This window comes from Caretta caretta, chromosome 1, assembly GCF_965140235.1.
Source record: "Caretta caretta isolate rCarCar2 chromosome 1, rCarCar1.hap1, whole genome shotgun sequence".
Lineage (NCBI taxonomy): Eukaryota > Metazoa > Chordata > Testudines > Cheloniidae > Caretta > Caretta caretta.
Window position 1 is genome coordinate 261,049,488 of NC_134206.1, and position 27,446 is coordinate 261,076,933.

General features: G+C 45.5%; 1 protein-coding gene across 4 annotated transcripts in view; it reads left to right on the forward strand.

Moving 5' to 3' along the window:
• GRAP2 (GRB2 related adaptor protein 2) overlaps window positions 1-26,792 on the forward strand; it is a 63,370-nt gene extending 36,578 nt beyond the window's left edge. For all 4 annotated transcript variants that reach the window (XM_075124189.1, XM_075124190.1, XM_048834656.2 and 1 more), the window contains 7 exons: window positions 6,101-6,203; window positions 9,181-9,272; window positions 15,386-15,505; window positions 16,744-16,912; window positions 18,910-19,041; window positions 20,578-20,697; window positions 21,128-26,792. In XM_075124189.1, the coding sequence (XP_074980290.1) occupies window positions 6,126-6,203; window positions 9,181-9,272; window positions 15,386-15,505; window positions 16,744-16,912; window positions 18,910-19,041; window positions 20,578-20,697; window positions 21,128-21,307 (891 nt within the window). In that variant the 5' untranslated portion in view covers window positions 6,101-6,125 and the 3' untranslated portion in view covers window positions 21,308-26,792. The remainder of the gene's footprint in view (window positions 1-6,100; window positions 6,204-9,180; window positions 9,273-15,385; window positions 15,506-16,743; window positions 16,913-18,909; window positions 19,042-20,577; window positions 20,698-21,127) is intronic.
• Window positions 26,793-27,446: the final 654 nt, after the last annotated feature.

Sequence of the window (27,446 nt, forward strand, 5' to 3'; positions counted from 1 at the left end):
TGCACTCACCACTGCCCCCTACTTACTACATATGTATACCATTTCTCAGCGACCTGACCTAGAGGAGCTGCTCCTTTAGGTATGGAAGGCACTTGTATTGCCTCCACCCCCACTGGACGGAAAACACTGGGCTTTCCAATACATATCAGATTCCTCTGCCAGATGATCTAGGGAAGCCATTCCTTAAATTATGAGGGGAAACGGCTGGTGAACATATATATGACCACTGTCCGCTGCTGTATTTAATACGTTTGTGTGTTTATCCATTTGTAACGAACATGCCTTGTAGTGGCTGGAGGTACTAGTACTTCTGACAGTTAATGGAGCTGTTCTATTAATGCACTGGTGAGAGGCTTGCATTTTTGGAACAGAATATTTCCCAATGCCTCTTGGATGTGGTTTATCTGGTGACAACAATGACTGTGTATATCATCGCTCATTCTGGATAATTGCCCCCTACTCAGGTGCTTTAGATACAATGTCATCTCTCATTCCTGTACAGATGTTGAATGTTGGACTCCATCCCTACTCACTATCAAACCTACATGTAAGCAGGGTGGGGCAGGGTTCTGAGGTGTCACCACGCATCCTCCCTCTCAGTTGCTTGGCTGGCTGGTTCTTGCTCACATGCTCAAGGTTTAACTGATTGCCATCTGTGGGACCGGGAAGGAATTTCCCCCCAGGTCAGATTGGCAGTGAATTTAGGGGATTTTCACCTTCCACTGCAGCATATGGGTGCAGGTCATTTGCCAGGATTATCAAGGTATATCTCACTTAATCATTTCCCTGCTTTGAATGTTGGTGCACCTCAGACTTTTTGTCTCTGCCTGTCGTATATAATAGACTAGTGTCCCATGGGTTGTAATATTTTGCTCTCTTTTTAGCTATTGGGTTTAGTGTGTGGGTGGTGTTGGTGGCCTGTGATATACAGGACTAGATCAGTGATACTCAGACCTTAGTGGTTCAGCAGCCAAATTAGCAATCAACATTACCCAAAAGAGCCACAATAGTGTGAATTCATTGATTCATTTACTATATAAAATTTATATTTAAATGGTATGGTGGGAAATATTTAGTGTATATGTATATATGGAAATTTTCATGGAAATGTCCTGCTTTGAGATGTCTTTATTGTCAAGCCATAAAACAAAATGGCTTTCTACGCCAGAAATAAAAATGAAAATGAGCCGGTGGTGGCAAACCCCCAACCTGGAAAGAGGCAGGAAGCAGCTCACCTCTCTGATAGCCTAGAAATTCCTTCACTGTAGGGCTTCCTTCTAGGGTTTGCCACCCTTGTCCTGAGATGTTAACCCTTTCCCCCTGTGGATTACACTCCCATCACAGCTGTCTTAGTCTTAATTCTAGAGAAAGATGAACATTATATATAATTATTCTCACAGCCAATAAGTTAATAACTTAGTGCAAGTTGATAACTTAATTGGTTAATAACATAGTAAAGCACCTTGACTGGTTAGTAATTGTAACATCGTGTGCTGCAAAGAGCCACGGGAGACACATTAAAGAGCCACTTGCGGCTCATGAGCCTCAGTCTGAGTATCACTGGACTAGATGATCTAATGGCCCCTCTGACTTTAAACTCTGACACCTGCAGTACCCAAAAAGGCACAGCAGAACGTGCCACTTCACATCTATTGAGGAAAGCTCACTGGTTGAAGCTGTGGGTCTGATTTATGTAAGATACAGGCTTGAAAATCAAGCTCTTGTTAAGGTCGTTGAATATGCACCCTGCTTGCAGCCATGCTCCCTTGCTGTGATCTTATTACACTAAGCAAAACAAAGTTGAGCTTGGACAATAAATGAATGAAAGGCTGCCATAGAAAACCCCAGTGATGCAGACAGTGGTGTTGGTGACTTAGTAGGTGGTGTTCTTCCTCTTGAGTCATTACTACAAAGCCAACGCCCCAGCAAGGGGTTAGGAGGGATGTTCTGTTATTGGAGTGCTGTATTTCAGATGAGATGAGATTTATCACCTGATCACTTGTGGTCATTAAATAGCCCTTGTCGCTTTTCATAAATGTGGAGGTGTTAACCTCAGTGTCCTGGCTGAATTCCAACTCACGGAATTAAGTATTCTACTGACCTAAAATATGTCCTGTGTAGTTTCAAATGGTGAAGTTACTTTTCATTTCCCCTCCTTTGACTCTGGTGTAGCATTGATAGCACAGACTGGCACTTGCATTCTAGCCTAGATGCGTCGGCAGTTCAGTGACACAGGGGGTGATCGCTAAAAGTAAAATTCATTTCTGTGCAGCAAGACAGCACTAGTTAATTCACATTCATGCCTGAAATAGGGGTTAACCAAACATAAGAATGGCCACACTGGGTCAGACCAATGGTTCATCTAGACCAGTATCCTGTCTTCTAACAGCAGCCAATGTCAGATGCTTCAAAGGGAATGAACAGAACAGGGCAATCATCAAGTGATCCATCCCCTGTCATCCTGTCCCAGCTTCTAGCAGTCAGAGGCCTTAGTGGGACTAAAGTGATGCATAGACCTTGAGCTTGCCCTCTGTACCTGGGTGATTTTCACCCAATACAGTACATACAGGACTAAATTCTACCTTCAGTTACACTGTAGCTAATGGAGTTGTGCTGTGTAACTGAAGGCAGAATTTGGCTCACAGTCCATAAAGTGCTCTGATATCCTTAGGAGAAACGATGCCTGAGAAATGTAAGTGATGACAAAAAATCAAACATCTCTCTGTCACACAAGTGCTGATGGAAGTCATACACATGTAGAGAGAGGAAGAATGAGCACCTAGTGGGAAAGCTTTCATAAAAAGCCCAGCACTGACCTGAACAGTATAAGGAAATTGGAGATACAAGAGAAGGGAGGAATAGGATCAGAGATGCAGGGCTGGTTTGAAGTTCAGGTGCTGAAAAATGCTAGGCTGGGGTTCAAAGACAGGATTATTGACCAGTGGTGCTTTAGTAGTTGGTGGGGAAGGTGTTTAAGGCGTATTACTGCAGTACTGATTTATCAACCTAGCTGACACTGTGTATGGTATTTGACAGGTTTCAGAGTAGCAGCCGTGTTAGTCTGTATTCACAAAAAGAAAAGGAGGACTTGTGGCACCTTAAATTTGTTAAAGGAAAAGGAGTACTTGTGGCACCTTAGAGACTAACCAATTTATTTGAGCATAAGCTTTCGTGAGCTACAGCTCACTTCATCGGATGCATACTGTGGAAAATTGGTTAGTCTCTAAGGTGCCACAAGTACTCCTTTTCTTTTTATGGTATTTGAGTCACTCCTAAATCCAGCCTCTGGCAAGGAAAAATACATTTAATCCATTTGTTAGATTGTTTGAAGAGGTGTCTGTGTCTCGGTCACTGCCCAAGGTTGGAATTGAAAATAAGTGAGAGATGAGCCTTTAACTGTTTCCCCAACACTGCTCCTTTTGAGGGGGAGGATGTCAAATATCACATGTAACTGCCTGGATGTTGAAAAATTAAATGAACGCACTCCCTCCCCACAGAAAGAATCACTGAGCTCTCTAATTCCACCAAAGGGCAAAAATCAAAGCAAGACTTCGTATTCAAAGAGGTTGTTGTTTTTAACTGGTTGTCTCAAACTGAGATTATTGCTCTGCACTTGGGAGTTTGAGGATGTATTCACCCAGCCCTCTGTGATCTTTATAGAGCAGCCCAGTGCCTCAAGGTAAAACACTGAGAAACATGCCATACTTTAAAGTAACTCTGCTTTGGTTGCTGGCATTTTCTTTAGTTCTCTCCCCATCATTCTAAATAATCATTATTAATAAGGGATGTTTACATGAAAACAAAATCTTTGTTTTTATAGTTCACACAATGGTAACCTGCTCCCCCATTTGAAATCCTAATCCTCCCCTTGTGACATAACAATCATCATCACCACATGAAGCTGTGTGACATTACAGGCTGAAGATAAGGAACTCCAGTGGCTAAAATAGCAAGGGATGCTGCAGGTCAAGGCTGAGTTGCATCAGCAGAGCTATACTGGGGACCCAAGAATAGCATGGGACAATTGTAGCTCAGCACTGAGGTGCTCAGCATTGAGGTGCAATGGCAGATCCGTGTGAGGACCTGGGACTGGGATACCAGAAGGTGTCAGAATTAAGGTGCATCAACAAATCAGGGGGAGGGCAGGAAGGAGAGAGAAGGAGGTGAACAGGATTGAAATGGTGGGAGAATTTGCAGGCCAAAATTGAGGCACACTGGCAGACCATTAAAATGGTGCAGTTCACTACTGAAGTGCATTGGCAACACTCTGAGGGGCAAGGGAAATACTGCAGGTCAGGACTGAACTACATTTGTATATCTGTGTGGGAGTTCCCAGGACTTAAATAAGACAGATGTCTGTAAGACAGGATCCCATTGAACTTGCAGAGTTGCGTGTGGACAGTCACTCCTCTATTCTGCCTGCCTCATGTTCGGTCACACGAATTCAATTTCACCTCAAATAAGCAGCAAAAAAGAAAATGCTGAAAGAAACCTTGGAGAAAAGCATGTGCAGATCCTTTTATATTTGGGAATGAGAGAAGATAATTCTCAGAATCAATCTCTAGTGGCCCATCAATTTTAAACATGACATTTTTCTTGCATAATTCTGGGTCTTGTTCGGAGCTAACACTTTTTGGTCTTGAATCTCAATTCTGCTATGAAAGGCAGCTCAATAAACCAAAGTTTCTCTAGAGAGGCTGTTGGTGAAGTTTCTTTCTGTGGTCCTCTGGATAAAAGCTTTTCAGGTAAGGCAAGTTGGAGAGTCTTCCCTGCTTGTACAGACTGGATGCCTTGGGGGAGTGAAGAGGGGCTATGGAGCCTTTAACTTCCAGGTCACTGATTGCAGTCCAATCTGGGTTAGAAGTGCTGAAAGTTATTCCCATATGAGAGCTGTTTAGTGGCCTTTGTGAATGTACTTCCAGGAGCATCTCCCACTGGTTCCTGGAACGACATGTACCTACATCACAAAAAACACCAATGCAATTGACACTAATTGAGCCACTTCCGACTCTGCCATTGGCAGCCTCAGCAGAAAAGTCAGAGATTCAGTGAGCCATGGGAACTGAGCACTCCTTTTGATCCTAAAAATGGTCCTTCCAGCACACATCTCAGTTATGTTAGCAAGAAGTGTTGATTGAGTGAAGCTTGCACCGCTACTTCCCATGCTACAAAAAGGAAGACTTTGGTTTGCAGGGCTGTTGGTGATGGTTTGTTACCTTTCACTGCCACTAAACACATGTAAGATGTGAATTCAGGCTCCAGAAATCTGGACTCTTTGGACACGTATGTCATACTCATGTGGCTTAAGCAGTAAGTACTACAATTTGGTTTTCTGCCACCTCCCATACAGGGAGTACAAGCTTTATGCACACAAGTTTTTCCCCTCACTGGAAATCAAGGCTATCCATGCCAAAAAGCCTTTGTAGAGGAAGGTCTTTCTTTCATTCTTCAACATGGTGCTCACAGTCTAAAAAATAATTTTTTTATTGTAAGATCCTCCTTTTGCCCATAGTGTGTATCTCTCATAAGGATAATAAGTAGGCCATTGTGGAGGATGAGTGCCTTCTGCTGGATGAGGGGGTCACTTACATCACAGGGAATAGCTAATAGAACAATGCTGTTATCACCTACACTGAGGTCATCCCTGTTATCAGCCTGCTTGGGCATGGGGTGCACATTTTCATCATAAGATTATTGGGTGGAGACAATGGCCTGTGGGAAACAGCTTCTGCATTGGTATGTTTTGAGCCCTCTTGATGAAAAGTGAACCACTAATTTGAGTCTCATTCCGATGCTCATCAGCCACGCCGGTTAATGGGATCGTTCCTAGCTGGTAACGTCGTTCAATCCAATAATGGTTTGTGGGCCTGAACAAAAGATCACAACACTGGATACAGGCCAACTGCCCCTAGCAAGGGACTATTACAGATTAACCCAACAGGCTGGTCTTAATGCCCCTGGTACCCTGAGTAAGAAGAGATCACAGCACCAATGTACAGTTCACAGTGTTCTGAGGAAGAGGAGATAACAAGCCCTTCTATGAGCTAGACTCCGAGGTCCCAGCTCCTCCCAGACATTGACATATTTGTATCTCTTCCAGCTTTGCCCTGTCACCAAGGCACAGTATGGAAGCCATTGCCAAATTTGATTTCAATGCTTCTGGAGAGGATGAACTCAGTTTCCGGGCCGGGGACGTTCTGAAGGTAAGTGCAGCCCGAGGCGCCACCAAAGGAGGACTGTTTAACTATGTGACTCCTGCCAGACCCCACTGCACCAGTGCCTCCCGCCATAACATAGGCCAGCCCAGATGTTCACAGATTGTGGTCCAGATGCCACTAGTGTTCCATGGAGGGCTTGCTGGAGGTTCATGGAGAACTGGCTAGCCTCACAGTGCTTGCCATCCTCCTTATTTCCAGCTGTTAGATTGCCATAAAAGATGGCTAAAGCAATTCTACTCAAAGTGGTGGTCCGCGGACCAGTGCCAGTCCGTGAGCCATTGGCTGCCAGTCTGCGTGCACATTGGGGAAAAAAATTGCCAGTCCCCCACATCAGATAGCTTGAGAAGCACTGGGCTAAAGTACACTCAGTGAATTTCCTGATATTACTTTTCCCTGTAAGGAATTACTGTAGTTGCCACAGGGATATTATATAATTGCTAATGGGAGGGGAAGTATCCACAAGACTTTTTCGTACAGAAATTATATGAAAAATGTTGAGAGCCCCTGAGCTAGTATAAGCCACAACACCCCCTTCAGAAATGAAGAAGCAGAGGAATGCTAGAGCGGGAGTGGGAAGAAATGTCAGACATACAGTATGTAAAACGCATTCTATTTCATCTTTCTTCTGGTAGAATTGTTCTTGTTATTAGCAATGAGGATGAATCCACACAACCCCACATCATATTTTTTACCCAGTCCTCAATCTACAACACTGTGCATCCTAGTCACTCTGCTACAGCTGAAGCTGCCTGAACATGACTCACATTGGCTCTCACTGACTATACCCCTTAATTGGCCAAAAGGAGCATTTTTGAGTAGTGTGGGCCAGGGCACCTCTGTCTTGGCCTGCAGCACCCCCTGCTATTCCAATTAATTATAATCTATGAATTCTCCCCTCTTAGCTTTCCTTAGGTCCACACCCCCATTTCTCACTTTACCCTCCCTCCCATCTGTTCTTGGGACTTAGGGCAAATGTGGCTCCATCCAAAACCCACCAAGGTCAAAGAGGGGGATCTTTCCAGAGTGACATGAGAGGTGCTATGGACAAATCCCCCTTCTCCCCTTTAGGATGGTTGAGCACTTGCCCTACACAGCTCTCCTGATGCTTCCTCAGCTCAAACTCCATCCCCATGCCCCTACCTCTGCACTGTGTTGATTGTATCTCTCTATTCGTTTATTTCCACTGGGCATTCACAACTAGAAAGCCAGAGATTGTCCTCTCATTATCTCTCTTTCTCTTTGTGGCGGTGCAACTCCCTAGCAGCCAAGAGTCAAAGATATGACAAATCGAAGTGTGTAACATCACACAAACGCATGCATGCAGGCACATACCCCCAGCTGTCCTCCCAACCCTGCCTGTGCAACCTGCTGGGGTTTATCTTAACTGATTGGCAAAGGAGATAAGGTAAACAGTATTGATGTGGAGATTAGATGAACAGGAAGTGTGAGGCCCTGAACCAGCAGCGACAGGAGGAAATCCACCTCCCCACCACCCCTGCTGTGAGAGACTGACACAGAGGGGCCTGCCCTCTGTGCACCAAGAGCTTGCAGGTGGATTGCGCCGGAAATCTAGCTGCTAGCAGAGCAGTCTCCAGGCAGGAGGGGAGAAGGGGTTGCTGATATGCAGTTATACCCTGTGTAGGTGTTGAGCCATAGAGGAGAAAAGAGTTTTATCCCATTTGGTTTGCTTGGAGCAGCACAAAGAGACCTTAAATCAGGCTCACTGTATGGGGGAATCAACTGGCAATAAGCCAGGGAATCCTCAGCTACCCATTCAGAAATCCTCAGCTGCCCATTCCCTCCGTGTGCACGGGTGTAAGGACTACACAAGGGAGTGGAGAATGAGTCCCAGAGGGCTCAGTATTGTCAACCCCGAATGTTTAAAAACATGGCTTAACCATTTTTTTAATTACATATTTTGGGAACTTTTTTTTTTTTTTGCTTTCTGTTTCCTGAGCCCCTGGGGGTCATACTTCAAGCTTTTTTCTACAACCATAAGGGCTAGAAACTTCTTTTAAAAAAAAATGAAAGCTGAGATTCTCATGTATTCACTTGCCTCCAGGAGCTGGAATTTTAAGAAAAACACCATATACCACAAAGCTTGCAATAAAATCATAGCCGCTGGCAACACAGGTAGCTATATGCCACCTGTTCCCTCACCTCCGTCTTCGGGCCATGTCGGGGCAAAATGGGGTGGAGGTAGAGAATAATGCAGTCCAGCAATCCTTGATCAGTGGAATGACCTTACTAGCGATATTAGGCATAACCCTGAGGCTGCTCCAATTTGCATTACACAGACTGGCCCCCTGCAACACCCAAAATCTAAAACGGCAGAAAACTGTCTTTGAACCACCTTTGCCTCCTCCCTTCAACTGCTCTGGTGTGAGCTCTGCACAGCTGAAGCTTCAGCCCCCCTAATTCTAACACATGCAATGATACCCAATAACACACACTCAATCACAATCACACATATTCCGATGTAGCAGAATTTTTCAGAGCTTTTTCATCTCTTGTCAAATTGGGACACTCCAGGGCAAACCATTAAAAACAACACAAAGAACTCCTTAAACCCCCACTAAGTCCTTCAGAGCAAACTCCTCCATCATGAAGGCATTAGAGCTGTGCAGTGTACATCTCCCAGCCTCCTGGACATTTATCCAGAAATACAGATAAAACTAACAAGCAGTCCCTCTAATTTCTCCATATCTTCCTCATTACTTTATTTGCACTGAACTGGCCTTCATCTACCAGTCCTGCTGCAGTGTGTGTATGTGGGAGGGAAGAAAACGGGGGTGCCATGGGATTCCAGGGCTCTCAGCGCCAGCAAACCCAATCTAGTCTACTTTTATCCTTCCAAATAATTCCAAACTCTTTCTTTCTTTTTCCAGTAACTTCTCCTTCTGGTTACTTTGCCTCTCCCAAGGAGGTTCGTTCATTCATTCATTCTGTCTCTCTGCTGCAGATTTTAAGCTCCCAGGAAGAGTGGTACAGGGCTGAGCTGAGAAGTCACGAAGGATTTGTCCCCAAGAACTTCATAGATATTCACATTCCCATGTAAGTACAACAGGGATCAGGTGCATTTCCCTTGAAAATTTCAGGGAGTTTTGTCGTGTGTGTACATCTACACTTACGATAGCATGTACAGACACTGCACACCCAGCTAGCACAGGGATAAAGAGCAGTGCAGAAGGTGAGGCATGACTTTGGTGAGGAGAGGAGAGTGCTCTACACGCGTGAACCTCCAGGGTGTATATCCTACGTGGGCTCTCTACATAGGGTTGCCATATTTCAAGTCCCCAGATAGCAGATACTGCCAGGATCCAGCGTGGGGTACAGCAGCCACTGCTCTCCAGCCACCCTGCTCTGAAGGCAGCATCATCACCAGCAGCAGCACAGAAGTAAGGGTGGCAATACCATGCCATGCCACCCTCATATCTGCACTGCTGCTGGCAGCGGCACTGCCTTCAGAGCTGGGCACCCATCCAGCAGCTGCTGCTCTCTGGCTGGCTAGCTCAAAATCATGGACATTTGTTCGGATTTCAAAAATCTGCCCGGGCAGAGATCGGAGGAGCAAAAAAGAGGGTCTTGTCTGGGAAAACCTGGATGTATGGTAACCCCATCTCTACACACCCAAGCAGTGCCTCCCATATCTACACTGCTGGTTTTTAGCAGTGTAGTGTCCTGTTGCCTCCCCCCTGCTGGAGCCTTTCCCATAGGACGTAAGAACAGTCATATTGGGTCAGACCAATGATCCATTTAGCCCACGGTCCTATCTTCCAACAGTGGCCAATGCCAGGTGCTTCAGAGGGAATGAACAGAACAGGCAATCATCGAGTGATTCATGCCCTGTTGTCCACTCCCAGCTTCTGGCAAACAGAGGCTAGGGACACTCAGAGAATGGTGTTGCATCCTTGCCCATCCTGGCTAAAGCCATTGATGGACCTATCCTCCATGAACTTATCCAGTTCTTTTTTGAACCCTGCTATAGTCTTGGCCTTCACAACATCCCATGACAAAGAGTTCCACAGACTGACTGTGCGTTCTGTGAAGAAGTACTTCCTTTTGGTTTTTTTAAACCTGGTGCCTATTAATTTCAATGGATAACCCCTAGTTTTTGTATTATGTGAAGGAGTAAACAACATTTCCTCATTCACTTTCTCCTCACCAGTCAAGATTTCATAGATCTCTGTCATATCCCCCCTTAGCAGTCTCTTTTCCAAGCTGAAAAGTCATGTCTTTTTAATCTCTCCTTACATGGAAACTGTTCTATACCCTTAATTATTTGTGTTGCCCTTCTCTGTACCTTTTCCAATTCCAATATATCTTTTTTGAGATGGAGCAACCAGAAATGCATGCAGTAGTCAAGGTGAGGGTGTACCATGGATTTATATAGAGGCAATATGATATTTTCTGTCTTGTTACCTATCCTTTTCCTAATGGTTCCTAACATTCTGGTTGCCTTTTTGTCTGCCGCTGCACATTGAGTGGATGTTTTCAGAGAACTAGCCACAATGACTCCAAGATCTTTTTTTTTTTGAGTGGTAACAGCTAATTTACACCCATCATTTTGTATGGATAGTTGGAATTATGTTTTCCAACGTGCATTACTTTGCATTTATCAACATTGAATTTCATCTGCCGTTTTGTTGCCCAGTCACCCAGTCCCTGTTGCCTTCTCCCTTGCTGGAGCCTTTTACTGCAGCGTGCACCTACACGCTGCAGTGACAAGTGTGGTGCGGATTGCTTTTCATGTGGCATGCAGCTACGCATGTAGTGCCTGTATGCTCCATGCTGCCATAAGTATTGAGATAGCCTGTGTGTGTGTTTGGTCACCACTTCCTCTCTCACGCTTTCTTAGAGCATGGTACAGTTTAAGGCAGACAAGGGCTGTGGCAAAACTCCACACGCCAGCCTGTCAATGCACCTTAGTCCTGCCCTGCAGCACCCCCTGTTATTTTAGTCCTGACAGCCCCAAAACTCTTGTCACTCTCAAGTGATTCCCTTGTTATTGTTGCTAGGATGTGGTAGGAGCTACATCTTGCTGTCCTTGGACAGAAGGAGAGGAGTTAATGTTAGAGGGTCTTGACAGTGAAAAGGCCAAGTAGAAGAGGAAGACATGGGGGGGGCTTTCTCTCTCTAAACAGGGTATAGAAAGGTAAAAGCCCTCCCTCTAAGCCCTATCATTAATACCCAGCCCCCCATCACCCTCCGTACATGTGAGTTTCATTCTATCCACTAGAGGCCAGTCTGATGCTACATGAGAAGCAATGTCTATTGTAAAAAGAAAAGGAGTACTTGTGGCACCTTAGAGACTAACCAATTTATTTGAGCATGAGCTTTCGTGAGCTACAGCTCACTTCATCGGATGCATACCGTGGAAACTGCAGCAGACTTTATATACACACAGAGAATATGAAACAATACCTCCTCCCACCCCACTGTCCTGCTGGTAATAGCTTATCTAAAGTGATCATCAGGTTGGGCCATTTCCAGCACAAATCCAGGTTTTCTCACCCTCCACCCCCCCACACAAATTCACTCTCCTGCTGGTGATAGCCCATCCAAAGTGACAACTCTTTACACAATGTGCATGATAATCAAGTTGGGCCATTTCCTGCACAAATCCAGGTTCTCTCACCCCCTCAGAGATCTATTCCTACCTGCATGCCTCCAGCTTTCACCCTGACCACACCACACGATCCTTCGTCTACAGCCAAGCTCTGCGATACAACCGCATTTGCCCCAACCCCTCAGACAGAGACAAACACCTACAAGATCTCTGTCAAGCTTTCTTACAACTACAATACCCACCTGCGGAAGTAAAGAAACAGATTGATAGAGCCAGAAGAGTTCCCAGAAGTTACCTACTACAGGACAGGCCTAACAAAGAAAATAACAGAACGCCACTAGCCGTCACCTTCAGCCCCCAACTAAAACCCCTCCAACGCATTATTAAGGATCTACAACCTATCCTAAAGGATGACCCAACACTCTCACAAATCTTGGGAGACAGGCCAGTCCTTGCCTACAGACAGCCCCGCAACCTGAAGCAAATACTCACCAACAACCACATACCACACAACAGAACCACTAACCCAGGAACTTATCCTTGCAACAAAGCCCGTTGCCAATTGTGCCCACATATCTATTCAGGGGACACCATCACAGGGCCTAATAACATCAGCCACACTATCAGAGGCTCGTTCACCTGCACATCCACCAATGTGATATATGCCATCATGTGCCAGCAATGCCCCTCTGCCATGTACATTGGTCAAACTGGACAGTCTCTACGTAAAAGAATAAATGGACACAAATCAGATGTCAAGAATTATAACATTCATAAACCAGTCAGAGAACACTTCAATCTCTCTGGTCACGCAATCACAGACATGAAGGTCGCTATCTTAAAACAAAAAAACTTCAAATCCAGACTCCAGCGAGAAACTGCTGAATTGGAATTCATTTGCAAATTGGATACTATTAATTTAGGCTTTAATAGAGACTGGGAGTGGCTAAGTCATTATGCAAGGTAGCCTATTTCCCCTTGTTTTTTCCTACCCCCCCCCCAAGATGTTCTGGTTTAACTTGGATTTAAACTTGGAGAGTGGTCAGTTTGGATGAGCTATTACCAGCAGGAGAGTGAGTTTGTGTGTGTGGTTTTTGGGAGGGGGGTGAGGGGGTGAGAGAACCTGGATTTGTGCAGGAAATGGCCCAACTTGATTATCATGCACATTGTGTAAAGAGTTGTCACTTTGGATGGGCTATCACCAGCAGGAGAGTGAATTTGTGTGGGGGGGCGGAGGGTGAGAAAACCTGGATTTGTGCTGGAAATGGCCCAACCTGATGATCACTTTAGATAAGCTATTACCAGCAGGACAGTGGGGTGGGAGGAGGTATTGTTTCATATTCTCTGTGTGTATATAAAGTCTGCTGCAGTTTCCACGGTATGCATCCGATGAAGTGAGCTGTAGCTCACGAAAGCTCATGCTCAAATAAATTGGTTAGTCTCTAAGGTGCCACAAGTACTCCTTTTCTTTTTGCGAATACAGACTAACACGGCTGTTACTCTGAAATGTCTATTGTCTAACCTTGACTGTCAGTGATGATAGACCAGGCACATGTCATCCCCGCCTTGTCAACTCTTCCTGCTCCTTTGAAGTCCCCTGCTTGCACAGCAGACCCCAGGCTCTAGAGCACTAAGAGAGAGGTCTTTCCCACATTGCTCTCCACTGTAATGCTGCAGCAAGTTCAAGAGGAGCAGGATGGAGAGAACTGCAGTTTGAGGAAGGATTTCCGTGAATCTAATGCATAGCAAAATGCACTAGCCTGACATGCTAAATATTACTGTGCAATGGATTTACAATCCTTCTCTTTAGATTCACAGAAATCCTCCCTGAAGCTACAGGCCCCTCCTTCTTCCAAAGTGCTGCAGCAGCAGTGCAGGAGAGAGGATGGTGGGGGCTTTTCCCCACACTGCCAAGGATATTGCCAACTAAGATTTTTTATTATTATTATTATTATATTATTACCCTGGGGCAGATGTTAGAAGAGCTGCTCCTGTAGGCAGGGCCGGCTCCAGGCACCAGCTTTGCAAGCTGGTGCTTGGGGCGGCATTCAGAATGGGGCGGCAGTCCGTGTCCCGCAGTGGCAATTCGGCAGCAGCTCCACCGCTCTTCCCGCCGCGGCGGCTTTTGGACGGCAGCTCCGCTGCTCTTCCAGGCACGGTGGCAGTTCGGCGGCAGCGATTCAGCGGCGACTGCTTGGGGCGGCAAAATTGGTTGAGCCGCCCCTGCCTGTACGTACTGGAGGGATTGTTCTCCCTGGGAATGCCTGTCCGCCACTGCCCCCTGTTGGATGGAATTTAGAAGACCTGCAGTATTGCCAGTCTCAAGCGAAAAATCACAAGTCAGATCCCCCTGCCCATCCCCAAGGTGTGTGTGACAATTAATGTTGCCCATGCTCCCAAATGGATTAGATAAGGTGATTTTGGCCCCTGCTGTAGGCGCTCTCACTTCCATATCTGCCCATCCACTGCCCAGCAATTCTGCCCCCACCAGTTTATCTTCCACGCCCATCAATTCAGATCCCCTCTGTTCAGCCCCTCCAGACCCACACCCTGTCAGTTCAGCCCCCCAGCCTCACTTCTTCTCCTCCTGGTGTTCTTCACCCCCTTCTCCCAGGTCTGGGGTCTGCTGCGGGGTTGTTGCGCCACTCTGCCCTTTCCCATTGTTACCAGGCTGGCTATAGCAGGGGAGATGGGGGAGGAGCAGAAGCGCTATCCTGTGCCAGTTGCTTATAGGAGGGCTGAGAAGAGGAAGGATCGGCACCATCTGGAACTGCTGGGGGCTTCTGCTCCCTCTTCTCCCCTCCTCTCCTGTGAGAATGGCTTCATATTGCTATGGGGGATGAGGTGGCTCTTCCTGTGGTAGCTTTGATTGCTTGCTCAGTACCTGGAGGCAGGCAAGTGGGGCAAGCAGCCAGTTGGAGGGCTTAAATTCACGCAAGGTCATTGCTAGACTAGCTCCTCCAGCCCCAGACAAAATTATGTCACTGGTGGAAAAAATCCCCAAAGTTGGTGATACTGCATATGTGTCATTCTGTGTGAATTCCACCTCCTGGCTGAGCTGGGGGACTTGCTCTGTTAGCTCAACAAGCGAACCCAGGCCTGTATTTTTGGCGCCAATGTTCTCTCCTTCCTACGGGGTTTACTGAGGTGCCTGTGCCACAGAGTGTTACACTAGCAGCTTTTCCCTGGCACACTTGGAGCAGTGGAATCAGCCTGTTCATTATGCCTCTCACAGAGGAATTACGTCTTCACTAACCTTTCCCTCTCACCCACACAGAGTATACAATGGCTGGGCTGAAACACTTCCACTTTGGTCCTTTTCTGAGCAGCAGCAGCTCCACATTTTGAAAGCTGTTCAGGCTGGACACTGGAAAGGGGATGGGGGAAGGAAAGTGGTCTTCATAAAGGGCCATTTCCTCCATCTCTGTTTCTATACCCCATACTTTGAGAACATGGACTGTTAGCAGGAGACAATCCTACCGAACCCTCTAGTGCCTTTCCCACCTCTGCTGATTCCCAACCCTCCTCTCACCTCTTCCCTTCTTTTTCCCTAACCCATTTCCTTATTCACTTGTATGTGATTTATTCCCCATGACAGCTGGTTTAATGAAGGGATATCCCGCCATGAGGCAGAGAACTTACTCATGAGCAAGGAAGTTGGCTCTTTCATCATCCGAGCCAGCCAGAACTCCCCTGGTGACTTCTCCATCTCCGTCAGGTACCTGCTACTTACAGTATCTTCCTGCTGTTTCTGGTTAATGCTGCTGTCCCTAACCTCCCCTTGACAGGATGGCAGTGTCTTGGGAAGCTTGCGTGGTGCCAATCAATGGGAACAAGTGAGGCATCTGCTTCTCAAATGTTTCTTTTTCCATTAAAGTGACACAGCAAATACCCCATCCCAAAATCACAACCTCAGCTGTCCTGCTCCTTTGGAAGCAGAACAGAGCACATTCTGTGGGCCATCTCCCACCATGCGAAACGTGTGCCTTTCAGGTATGTTTTTTTGCATGATGGCTTTAGTTACTGGCCAAGAATGCTGTTTAAAATCCATTAGGGAGGTGACTTACACCATTAATTTATTTCACATAGGCCACTGAGCAGCCACCAGACGGGAATGACTTTCAAATCACATGTGACCAAATTGCACAGGAACCAGCAGCTTAACAATTATGATAATAAACATCCTTAGCATTTATGTAGCACGTTGAATTCTGAAATGCTGTATGAACATTGACTAATAAATCAAAAAGACTCCATTTCCCAGCCCCCTGGGCCTCTTACTCCCTATGCTTGTTTCCCTTTTCAGCCACATATTCTTGTCCAGCCATTCTCAGCCTTTGTTTCAAACCCAACACTGCCCCCTCCTGCGTGAACCCAGCATGGCCCTGCATGGCACTGGGACTGCAGACGGTTCTTCAGCGGGAATCCATTGTTCCACTGGGCGCTGGTGGACGTTATGCAACAAGTATGAAGGAGTAAATCTCAGTCCTTCGCCCCATCTTGTCTAGGGATTAACCTGAGGAAAAATACCTCAGGTAAGGTTATAATCTGGTGGTGCTCTTTGCTTAGAGTCAATGCAGGTCCACTTGTTAATGGGCACCGGGCTGCTGCCTTACCCTCTTTTAAATAAGATGCAGAATGAAGCTTCTAACCATTTGTGGTCATAAAAGATCCCATGACCCTTATTTTGAAAGTAAAGGTCTGAGCCCCAGTGCCCTGTATTGAGTCTACCATTTGGCCATGCATCCTCAAGGCAGCTGCATTTTTCTGGTTGGTGAGTGATTCCTTTACATACAGGGTTACTTTGAGATCCAGTGTATCCAGGTGCAATGCCATTGACTTCACTTTCCACAAGTCCGAATTTGATCCAGAGTCTGCAAAGGGCTTTTGGATTAAAGGTATTAGAGGAAAGTAAAATTGTTATCATCTGATGTTCATTTCTCCCCTTGATCACAGGCATGAGGATGATGTCCAGCACTTCAGGGTGATGAGGGATACAAAGGGCAACTACTACTTGTGGACAGAGAAATTCCAGTCACTAAACAAATTGGTGGAGTACTATAAGACCTCCTCTATCTCCAGGCAGAAGCTGATCTTCCTGAGAGATGGGAGCCAAGAAGAGAAGGTATACCCAGGGTTCTCAAACCATCCCTGAAAACCCCAAGAGGAGAAAGCCACCCCATGGGATGAATTTAGTGCTAGAATGTTGCCTCTGGAAACCTTCAGTGGAATCCCAGTCAGGTCTCTAGACTGAAGGGCCTCCCAGCCTTGATTTTTGATTGATTGCATCATAAGCACATTACGTAACTTAGTGTGATTCACTGTCTCCATTTACGACAAGCTGAAGACTGCAGCAGGGAATGCTGCAAATCAGGACTGAGAGGCTTTGCCAGAGCAGCGTAGGGGCCCAAGGACTGGAACTGCAGGACATGCTGCAGGTCAGGATTGAGGTGCATCGGCATGGATAAGGGGAGCCAGGTCTAACTTTAGGAAGGGGTGGTACAGAATAGCTGCAGGAACACTGATGGGTTTAGGGGCTCTGGGATAGAACAGGAAGGGGATCACAGGGCAGACTGAGTTTATTGGCAGAATTGAGAGAAAACACTGAATTTGGTTTCTTTCCCTCCTTGAATGGACTCTGGGTGCTGCCACTGTTATAGCTGAAAGTTTGGCTGCATTGAGGAATTGCTTATCTCTTATTAGTTACAGAACATAGCAGGCTATTGTGGAGGAACTGGGGACAGGATGTAGAAGGGGTGGGAAAAAAGGGTCATAAAGTTGTCCCAGAACTCCAGAGATGTGAGCACAGTTTCTGAGTTCAAGGAAGAAGCAGCAAAAGATGTTTGTAGAAGCAGGGAAATCCCTGTCCATCAACTGCCCATTTGGTTCTATGCCAGGAAAATGGGGGAATGATGCAGCACAGGCTGCCAGCCATTGCACACACAATGCTGAGAGAGAGAGAGAGAAAACACATGGTAACTACAGTAACTGAAGCACTGCTTAACCAGGAAACGGACTCTGGTATTAAATTACCAGGATGTGTGGTTAGAGACAAGCCAGAAAATACATGACGTGTTCATTGTGGCAATAAAGTTTTATCAGCTGCATGTGGGACATTCTTTTCAGCTCCAAAAGGGCGACAGGGTTCATTTTTCAATCTGATAAAGGGTTCTGTGTTGTTGACTCCTTTTAGACGACTTATCCGGCTTTTTTAAAAAGCTTTACCTAGCTGTAAGGGAGGCCACATATAGGAGAGAGAGCTGACAGCAGAGGATAGTCTGCACAAGGCAGGAGATATTGTATTTGTACAACAACCTTTTGAAGGTGGCTCAGAGCCGGGAGAGGGAGGAAGCAGGACAATATTTGTGCCAAGATGTAGACAGGTAAACGAAAGAATAGGAGAGGGGAGGTTGCAGCCAATGCTCCACTCCTTTGCTGTGGTGATGAGGGTTTGGACAGCGCCTATCACCATGGGGTCTTGGGCCACAACTAGGGCTCATAGGCACTACAGCAATGATGATAATAATTAATAAGTAGAGCCAGGTGTAGAGACAAATTAAGTCTGAGGCCAGAGTTTTCAAAAGAGCTCAGCCCTTCAGGTGCATGTTGGATGCTGAGCTCTACCGAAAATCTGGCTTCATTGTGGGTGCTGAGCCCTCGAAAGTCTGGGTCTGGGCAGTTAACCAAACACAAGGCCTCACAACCACACTTATTTACAGTGGGTAAATAGGCCCCAGACATGCTCTTCTCTTTCTGTGGGGCCACAGCTACATATGATTGTTTACTGGAGGGAACATTGGGGCCCAACTCACCTTGTATATGTAGTGAGGGGACAAATGCAGGATCCAAACCCATTCATGGATTTGGGCTCAGAGCCCCAAATCCCCACTTGCACTTCTGAGGGGGAGTGGCTGTGGTGAAGAGACAAAGTCCAGGGTCCCAGATTTGTCAATTTGTACAGAGGAACAGGAGTCCTCCTTTGCATAGGCTCTATGGTTAGGGAGAGCAGTGGGAAGACAGAGATCTGGGGAGGGAAAGGGACGGGTTACTGATTGCCAGGATACCAGGAAGGACATTGTGGGAAGCAGACCTGGCCCAACGTTTATCACTCTCCTCCCCCAGGAGAGGCGTGGTGGGAGCCTGGAAAGGGGGGCGCAGGAAGGACTCCGCCTGAGTGGAGCAGCTGGAGAAATCCGAGCATTAATGTCCAAGAGATATGCAGATCCCTCACCACCCCTGCAGCAGCAGCAACAGGTATCACTGGGAAAGAGGGGTTAGCTGGGATGAGCCTGGGCTGCAGAACATGCTGGTCTCTGCTCACTAGGAGCTGGGCTGTTTACCTAATTGTTTAAGTGCATTGCCATGACTGCTTCATGACTGTTTCTTCACACTGCGATGTAGCATCAATGTACGGTGTCAGCATGGTGACATCTGGTGGACAGAAATAAATATGTGAACTTCTATTTTGTCCTCTGAATATCAGGGTTTATGGGATGGACCTGCAAAAATCCTAACTCAACAGGCAAGTGACACTCTAACTGGAGAGCTGGGAACAGCAAACCCAGTCGTGCAAGAATGGCCAAGTATGGCAAAATGTTCAGCTTGGGACAAAACTGAAAGTCATATTGGGAGCACAGACCAACACTTGCCCACACACCTATCTAGCAATGCCTCTGAAGTCTGTAGGACAAGCCCAGCTGTGCAGCCCATTTCTTTTGCTGTGTTGTGGTGTTAAGATTCGGCACTATGGTGCACGTTGGGAATGGGAAATCAGTTGATTACCATTGGGAGAGTTTGGTTTCTTTGAGCATGTTCCAGACGTGAGTTCTGGGTTCTCTCTTTCTCTGCTGGGAACTCCTGGTGTGTGATCCTTCAGTCCTGGGGCTTGGCAAAGATGGTGATGGTGCATGCAAAAAATGCTCATATCGTGAGGATGGGAGGAAAGAACAGTGCATGGTGCTGCCTCTACAATTGTTCCATATTGATTTGGGTGGGAAATGGCTATTATGGGGAGAAGGGACTGGCTCCTGTCTGTAGCAGGAGATGTTGCAACAGTATTGGCCTCATCTGAGGAGAAGACTGGTCCAGCTAAGGGAAGAGCTCCAAAACCAAGCCTTGTAGGGCAAGAGAGTCCTAATAGAGGAGGGCCAAGGACACTCTGGAAATGGCCAGTTCTATATCCCATCATTCAGGAGCAACGTTATATAGGAAGGTGACTGTTGGTAGACTAATACAGCTTGTCACAAGATTGGAGCCTGGGCCCTTTGTGACAAATCTGTCATTGAGTCATATTTGATACAGAGCAGAAATACTTGTAAAAGAAAAGTATATCCCCCCCCCCCAAAAAAAAAAAAGAGAGAGAGAGAATCCTGTGTCTCTAAAGCCAGATTGAGTTTGACTCACTCTGACACTTCCAGTCAGGGACAATTGACATGCAAAGTGGGATACAGTTACACTGACCTTTTAGGCTGACTAAGGTGCAGGCATGACCAAAGGGCCATTTGAAATGCTAGGTACTGAGAAAGGAAATTGGGAAGCTATACCCAACTACCCAGCTTGAGATTCTTGATCCAAAGGGCACAGACTAAGGAGTCCTTTCCTGTTAGGTGTGTTGCTTGCAGCCCAATGAACACCTGGGAAACAAAGACCGAATAAATAGAGACAAGAAATTACTTGGAGGCATTCAGTGACATATGCACTGCCTGGATCCTGAAACCCTGGTACCCTCCCCCCATTCCAGTTGCACATCTGAGTATAATAATGGCTCTTCTCTTGCACCTCACTTTCTAGGACAGAGGTGGTGGGAGCCTGGACAGGAAAGATGGGCTTCATCGCCTCAGAGACCATGGAGAAGGGAGTGCAGCATCCATGTACCGGAGACAAACAGAATCATCATTTCAACAATCACAGGTAGGTGGTTTGCACTATATGCCCCTGTCCTCTACCTGATCCCTTCTCTCAAGGAAACAACCATAGACACTAGGAGGTTAACTGTTCTCTGGGAGAGGTAAGGAGGAGGAACCATGTATTATACCTGATGTGATGTTGCACATCCCTGTCACTTTAGGAGGTGTTTCCGTGGCATGTGCTCCATTCCTTTATGCCCCAGCCACTTGAGTTCTACTTTGGGGAGTGAATATATTGAGAGGGATACTCGGGGTTCCTGATAACTTGAACCAACCCTCAGGTATCTCTCGGGGTCCTGATGGCTCTTCCATTGAATTCCATACTGGTATCATGGTTTCATATCCCAGTGTTGCATTTCTTGCTCTTTTTGGTTTGTGTTGTGGGGGAGAGTCATAAGAATTGTGTCTGACTACTCCTGTCTCCTCCTCCTCAGCAAACACTATGGGTCCAAGCCCTGTATGACTTTGAGGCATTGGAGTGTGATGAGCTAGGATTCCGCAGTGGAGACCTCGTAGAAGTCCTGGACAACTCTAACCCCTGTTGGTGGAAAGGGCGCCTGCGTGGCAAATTGGGTCTCTTCCCTTCCAACTATGTTACACCAGTGACCCGGTGATTCTGCAGCATTCCAAGATGGGTTGGGATGGAGCTGCTCTGGCGTGTCGGGGGCAGAGAGAGCATCTTCCATGCAGCCGCAACATACAGTGTTTTTATTACAATAATAATTTATTGGCAGTTGATCCACTGATTAGTTAATATTAAAGGGACCACTGGAGTTTTTCTCTCCTTTTACACGCCAGTGTTAGAGGGAGCAAGAATCCTGGATTGTCCATGAGGTCTTGTTGGATCCTGCCGGTACTGCCATCATTTTGGCAAAATGTTGCTAACTCAGACTTCGCTAAATTAGATACGTCACATGGGAACCCACCTCAAGCAAAGCAAGTTTCAGCTTGTAGGCAGCTGCACCTCCTCCAACATCTGAGCACCACCTTTTGGACCTTGCAACATGCCATCTAGTAGAGGAAAGGATGTGGTCCTGTAAACTGTTGTATAGAGCAATCCATAGAGCAATCCAATGTGGAACCAATATGTGGAGAGGGAGAGAAACCAAGTTCTTTGCAGCTTCTGATAGACCTACCCTCATGCACTCCTACCCATACCACATGTACTCGTGTCCACTGTCCAAGCTGCCTTCCAAGATATCCTGCAATTTCCATTAAACATTCCTGTAAGGGGGCCTGGCTTTTCAGCCAAACCAATAGTCACCAGCTGGAAATATGGTGGATGTCACCAACAGTTTTGTTAAATTGGAATTTTTTTTTGTGGTATGTTGCTGCCTAAAAGTCCTCCTCCTATATTTTTGGGAATCTGGAATCCCTGTTTTTATAATCTTGAGTTGCTGGTAACATGTATCATCCACCTCTGTGTCTATGTCAACACACACACACTAATATACATACACACACTCTCCTGCAAAGGTATTTGATCATTGCGGGGCGGGCAGAAAACAACCATAGATGATTGTGTAGCACTGTGCTGCCTTTAGAAATTGTCCCAATTTTACATCCTTGATTTCTCACCCACCCCTCTCATGGCCTCCAGCTTCCCCATGCCAAGCTTCTTTTTCACCTCTCCTGAGTATCCATCTCTGGTCTCTTGTTATGAATATTACTATAGTGCCAGAAGCAATCTCTAGCTAGCACTATTTTGATGCCAGATTCCAGGCAGGGCTACTACTCTACTTGTAGGAATACAGTAAATAAAGTTGCAACCAAGAACAGTCTCCTCTCTATACCTGTTTCCTTTGAACTAAATAAGGTAAATGCCCAACACATTGGAAACAAGTTTGAGATTTTAAAAAAGGAGAGAGGTGTACAAATCACCAATTGTGATATAAATTAATTGTAAATACACATTTAAAATGATCAAAATCTTGAGTGACAGCACTGGGTAATTGCTACTCATGCAAGTTGAAATTTAGCAAGCTGCCTGAATAAAATAGTTCCCTACAATGTTTAAGACCTCAGGATTCAGCAAGGAAGTGCTGATTTCAGTTTATTTGGCAAGAAAGAAAACACAAATGAGACTCATCAGTAAAAATGGACTTGATAAAAGATAAAACCAATGGGGAAAAAAGAAAAGGGGAGCCAGGCTGAATGCCATCCAATGACAGGGCATAAATACCATTTTCACAAGATGTGTGACATTTGGTGTTCTTGAGCAGTAAAAGGAGCTTTTCTGGAATTCTTGAGGGAACTGGAACAAGACCGGACTGGCAACAAATGAAGTACAGTTTAAAAAATCTAAATAGAAAGAAGAACCTTGCTTACAGAGGCAGGAATAAGTATTGAGAGCTTAACAGGAATTTGGCCAGGGGCATCATTTAGGTTGGGTGGGGAGATGGAGGAGGGAGAGTTGAAATGTGTGAGCAGTTACTTTGTGAACAACTCAGACACCAGATCCAGAGACCGGCTGTGCTCTCTGAAACCTTCGGTGTTTGGAGCCCCGTGGGCAGCCTGCAGCCTTCACTCCCCAACCTACGCAGCCCAGCCGCAGGGACCCACCTGTCTGACTGCAGCTCTGCTCCAACCTCATCCACTGTCACACTCCATTGTCACTGACGGGCCCCAGAACTTGGGGCCAGAAGCTGTGACTGGCAAATTTGTGGCCAGAAGTATTAGTTGCTAGGGGATCAATAAAGCAGACATGAGACAGAAGATCCATGTCAGATCGTGTGACAAGGGGAAAGTGCTCAGTTTAATGGATGTAGGCAGGACTCCTCTGTTGTGGGCGTGGTGAGAGGGCTGGCTCAGAGTACAGTGGCTGAGAGGAGCCCAGTCACCTCCAGAAACAAAGCCAACATTTCCGCCACACCTTGCAGATTATAGGGCACGACTGGTCCCAGCCCCCCTGTGTTGCACTGCAGTGCTCCAGCCCAGTAGTGGATTGGGGGCTGATGTCTTCTGCTTCTGTGTCAGCTTTTCCAGGAAAAGGATAATGAGGTCTCTCCCCTCTGTGAAGGGAACAGTCTAATTATGGATTTTTACATTTTATCAAGAGCTTCAAGGGAACTAAGCAGTCCCTTGACCCCTCACTTAAAGTTGCCCCCTCCCCTACTGAAATGATGCCCCTGAATTTGGTTACCCAGATTTACAACCATGAGTTTTAGGAAACAGCGGGACAAGGTGGGTCAGCTAATATCTTTTATTGGACCAACTTTTGTTGATTAGAGAGACAAGCTTTAGTCCAGTAAAAGATACTACGTCACCCACCTTGTGTCTCTAATATCCTGGGACTGATACGGCTACAACAACACTGCAGGAAACAGAAGGACATGCTAAATCCTGTTGAGTGAAATTCAGCTGTGGTACAAATGGTTGCATTTCCGTTTTCCTCAATGACCTTGTGCTATATCTGGGCTGGCTTTGGCCCTGGTGGTTCTATATGGGCTAGATTCTGACAGAGTACTATGCAGAGTACTCCTTTCTCTTTGAGCAGTCCCCTTGAAAATCAATGGGACTGCTCATGGAGCAAGGTATCCTGTTCAATGGAAGGGTGTCAGACGCTAACCCTAAGTGACTCCACAGCTTCCCAAGGTTCTTTTTAAGACAAGGAGGAGATTTGGAAGAGGGAAGGTTTAAGATCAAGAAAGAGAGAAGAACAAGGCAGAGGAAGATGAAAGAAAAAAAATGAAAGACCAACAAAAGTAGAGAAGCAATTTCAGATTTGGAACTGCCTGAAGAGGATGAAATGGTTCTTTCAGATTTATCCCCACCGTGTTGTATTATTTTTCAATTAATTGTTGTGTTTACATTTCTTTTTAAAATTTAAACTGAAGATTTTTTTCCCCATTGCTCAGCCTCCTAAAGACTGTGTAGGTAATGAAGACGTGGTTGCAAACAAATTAGTTTGAGGCTCATGTGCTTAGCACTCAAATAGCGCTTTACATAGTTAAAGCCCCTTTACAAAGATTAACTAATTAATTAATACTGGGCGGTACACTGGAAGCACTCCAGTGCCAAATGATGATTTCTTGAGTAAGAGGTAGCTCTCCACGTGTTTTTTAAAATTGATGTTTGAAGAAATAATATGCAAGGCAGTGAAATCAAAGGGATTATGCACATGCATGTCTTAGAATCTCATATTCCTGGTGTTTGTCAATATTTTATAAACCAATAATCCAGGAATACAGTCTGGATGATATCCTACTGTGAAACTGAAAGAGGGGGAAAAATCCAGTTAAGTATTTGGTTTAGTATTTTTCACAGGCAAAAATGACAGCATAGGAGAAAACAGATTATAAACAAGAACAGAAGCAGTGAGAGTGCGTGGAAAAGCAAGACCACTTTTTAAGCAAATGATATTGAAGAAACTGGACTGCATTTGGAGGGATAACAGAAGTGCAAGTTATTAAGCATAGCTCAGCTGGGTTCACTTTGATTGCTGAGCTAGCTTTTTGTCCTCAGTATGGTGAAAATCCATATTTTATTTACAATGTCTCAGTGGTTAATAAGAAGGAGTAAACACAATACATGAAAAGCTTTAACACAAAAACCAGAATACAGTGTTCTGTGTTACAGAGACTGTGTGCGTGCGTGTGTGTCTGTACACACACATAGCAGATGCACTCACAATATCATGCATTAGAAACAACAGACTATAGAGGGTTACATTCTGGCAGCTGCTAGAGAAAGGGCAGACAGGGAGACTGTGCTTGCCATTGCCCCTAGGGACACCTGTGCAGAATGCCAGGACCAACTCTTCCTAAGAGTAGCCTCTGACAGGTGTACCATGGGCTTAAGTGACCAGATCTCCCGTTTTTCCCCCCAATATCCAGTGGTGGTGTAGCCGTGTTGGTCCCAAGGTATTAGAGAGACAAGGTGGGGTGAGGTAATATCTTTTATTGGACCAACTTCTGTTGGTGAGAGAGACAAGCTTTTGAGCTTGCACAGAGCTCTTCTTCAGGTCTGGGAAATGTACTCGGAGGGTATGGGGCTGTTTAATTGCAGCATAGAAGTTCAGGCTCAGACAGGGTCTGAGACGCTACTCCCGCGTGGATTGTGAAGGGGGTTAATTTGCATGAAGCATGAAAGAAGTCACTTGCAGAAGGAGAACTGGCAGGAGGAAAAGTTTGTGGACTTGGTTATCAGCTGTGGGCCTGAAGAGCAACAGACAAATGGGTAAAAAATGTGCCCTGACCTCTGTGCAGAAGAGCGATTCAAAGCTTTCATTGTGCAAACAAAAGCCACTCAGCTGACGTAGCGTGTGCTCGTATGAAAATGGAAAATTTCACAAATGGCAGAAGGCTAAGGACATTGGCTGGAAATGCAAATGGAAGAACAGCCCAAGTAATAAAGGGGATGTCCCAGAAAAGGAGAAACCAAAAAAAAAAGTATGCAAAAAACAAATTAAGTAACTTAAAAGCAAAAATAAAAGATATCAAAATATCTAACAATTAGAGACTACAGTCAAACTCATCACTGGCATAAGCAGGTGCAACTCCACCACAGTCTATGAAGACGTGGCCACTGTGAATTTGACCCTGCAAATGAAAGTGAGGACAGCTCTGTGAAGAAAGTAGTTCAGAACAGATGAGTTAGCTGTACATTTGAAACATGTCAAATAGTAAGAACATCCTGAACTCATAACTGAAGTACAAAGCCCTATTTAAGAAGCACTTCTAAGAAGATTTTCAGTGAACAAGCCAAAGACAAATACGACTACAAAAAAATAGACACATGCCTGATTGCTCTAAAGGTCGTCCAGCTGGTATATCTTCCATGTCTATACTGTAGTGAATGTTGTCTGACTCAGGCAAGCTCTTTGGAGTAGGGATCATGCCACCCTCTCTGCTTGCAAAGTGCCTACACTGTCATTGCTCCAATATTTACAAGTAATTATAAATGGTGAGAACTAGTCCATGGTAATGGAATGGGAAATGAACCTTAGCATGAGCTAATGTTTTTAGACATTGCAGTACTGATTAGGCTATGCAATGTTGAATTAGAAGCAGAACATAATTCAACAATTTTGTATGTGAAAACTACATAAAAACACAAATAAAATAACTTTGGCATAGGCTCCTGAGGCCAAATTCTCCATTGCTGTGTAAACCGTGTGCAGTCATTTTCATTAGTGTAAAGTGGCTATCAAGTGCTGCTGCTGGTTGCTTCTTACACCCACTTTGCACTTGTTTATATCAGTATACCATAGGGTGCCATTTTGGTGCCAGCTGTTTTCCTGTCATTGATGAACAAAGTCTACTAGTGCAACACGATGTCAATGACGTAACAATGACTAGGACAAATGAAGAACACGACCAGAATTTGAGGGATGGCTCAAAACATTTGGATGCTTAAGGAATAACATTTGAGAAGTCCAAGGATTTTGCTTAATAAAAGTCTTCACTGACGATATTAAATTTGTTGTGAATGCTGAAACAAAGAATCCACCCAACATCTCGGCAGTGGAAGCTGTGGTGAGAACTTGTCCAGTAAAACACAAATATGAAAGAGCTACAGTCATTTCTTGTACTGTAATTTACTCCAGGGAAAAGAACTATTCCTAGCATGTTCACACTGGTAAATCTCCTGAAGAAGCTATTATCAAAGAATGTTACCTAGGAGGTAAATTCAACATGCTCAAAAGTTTTCAGAAGAATTAATTAATAGCCAGAGATTTCTTGATGTCCTGTGACCCAGCTAAATTAGTAACTCTTGCTGTTGATGTGGCTCCTTTTGAGCTGGGCGCAGCTA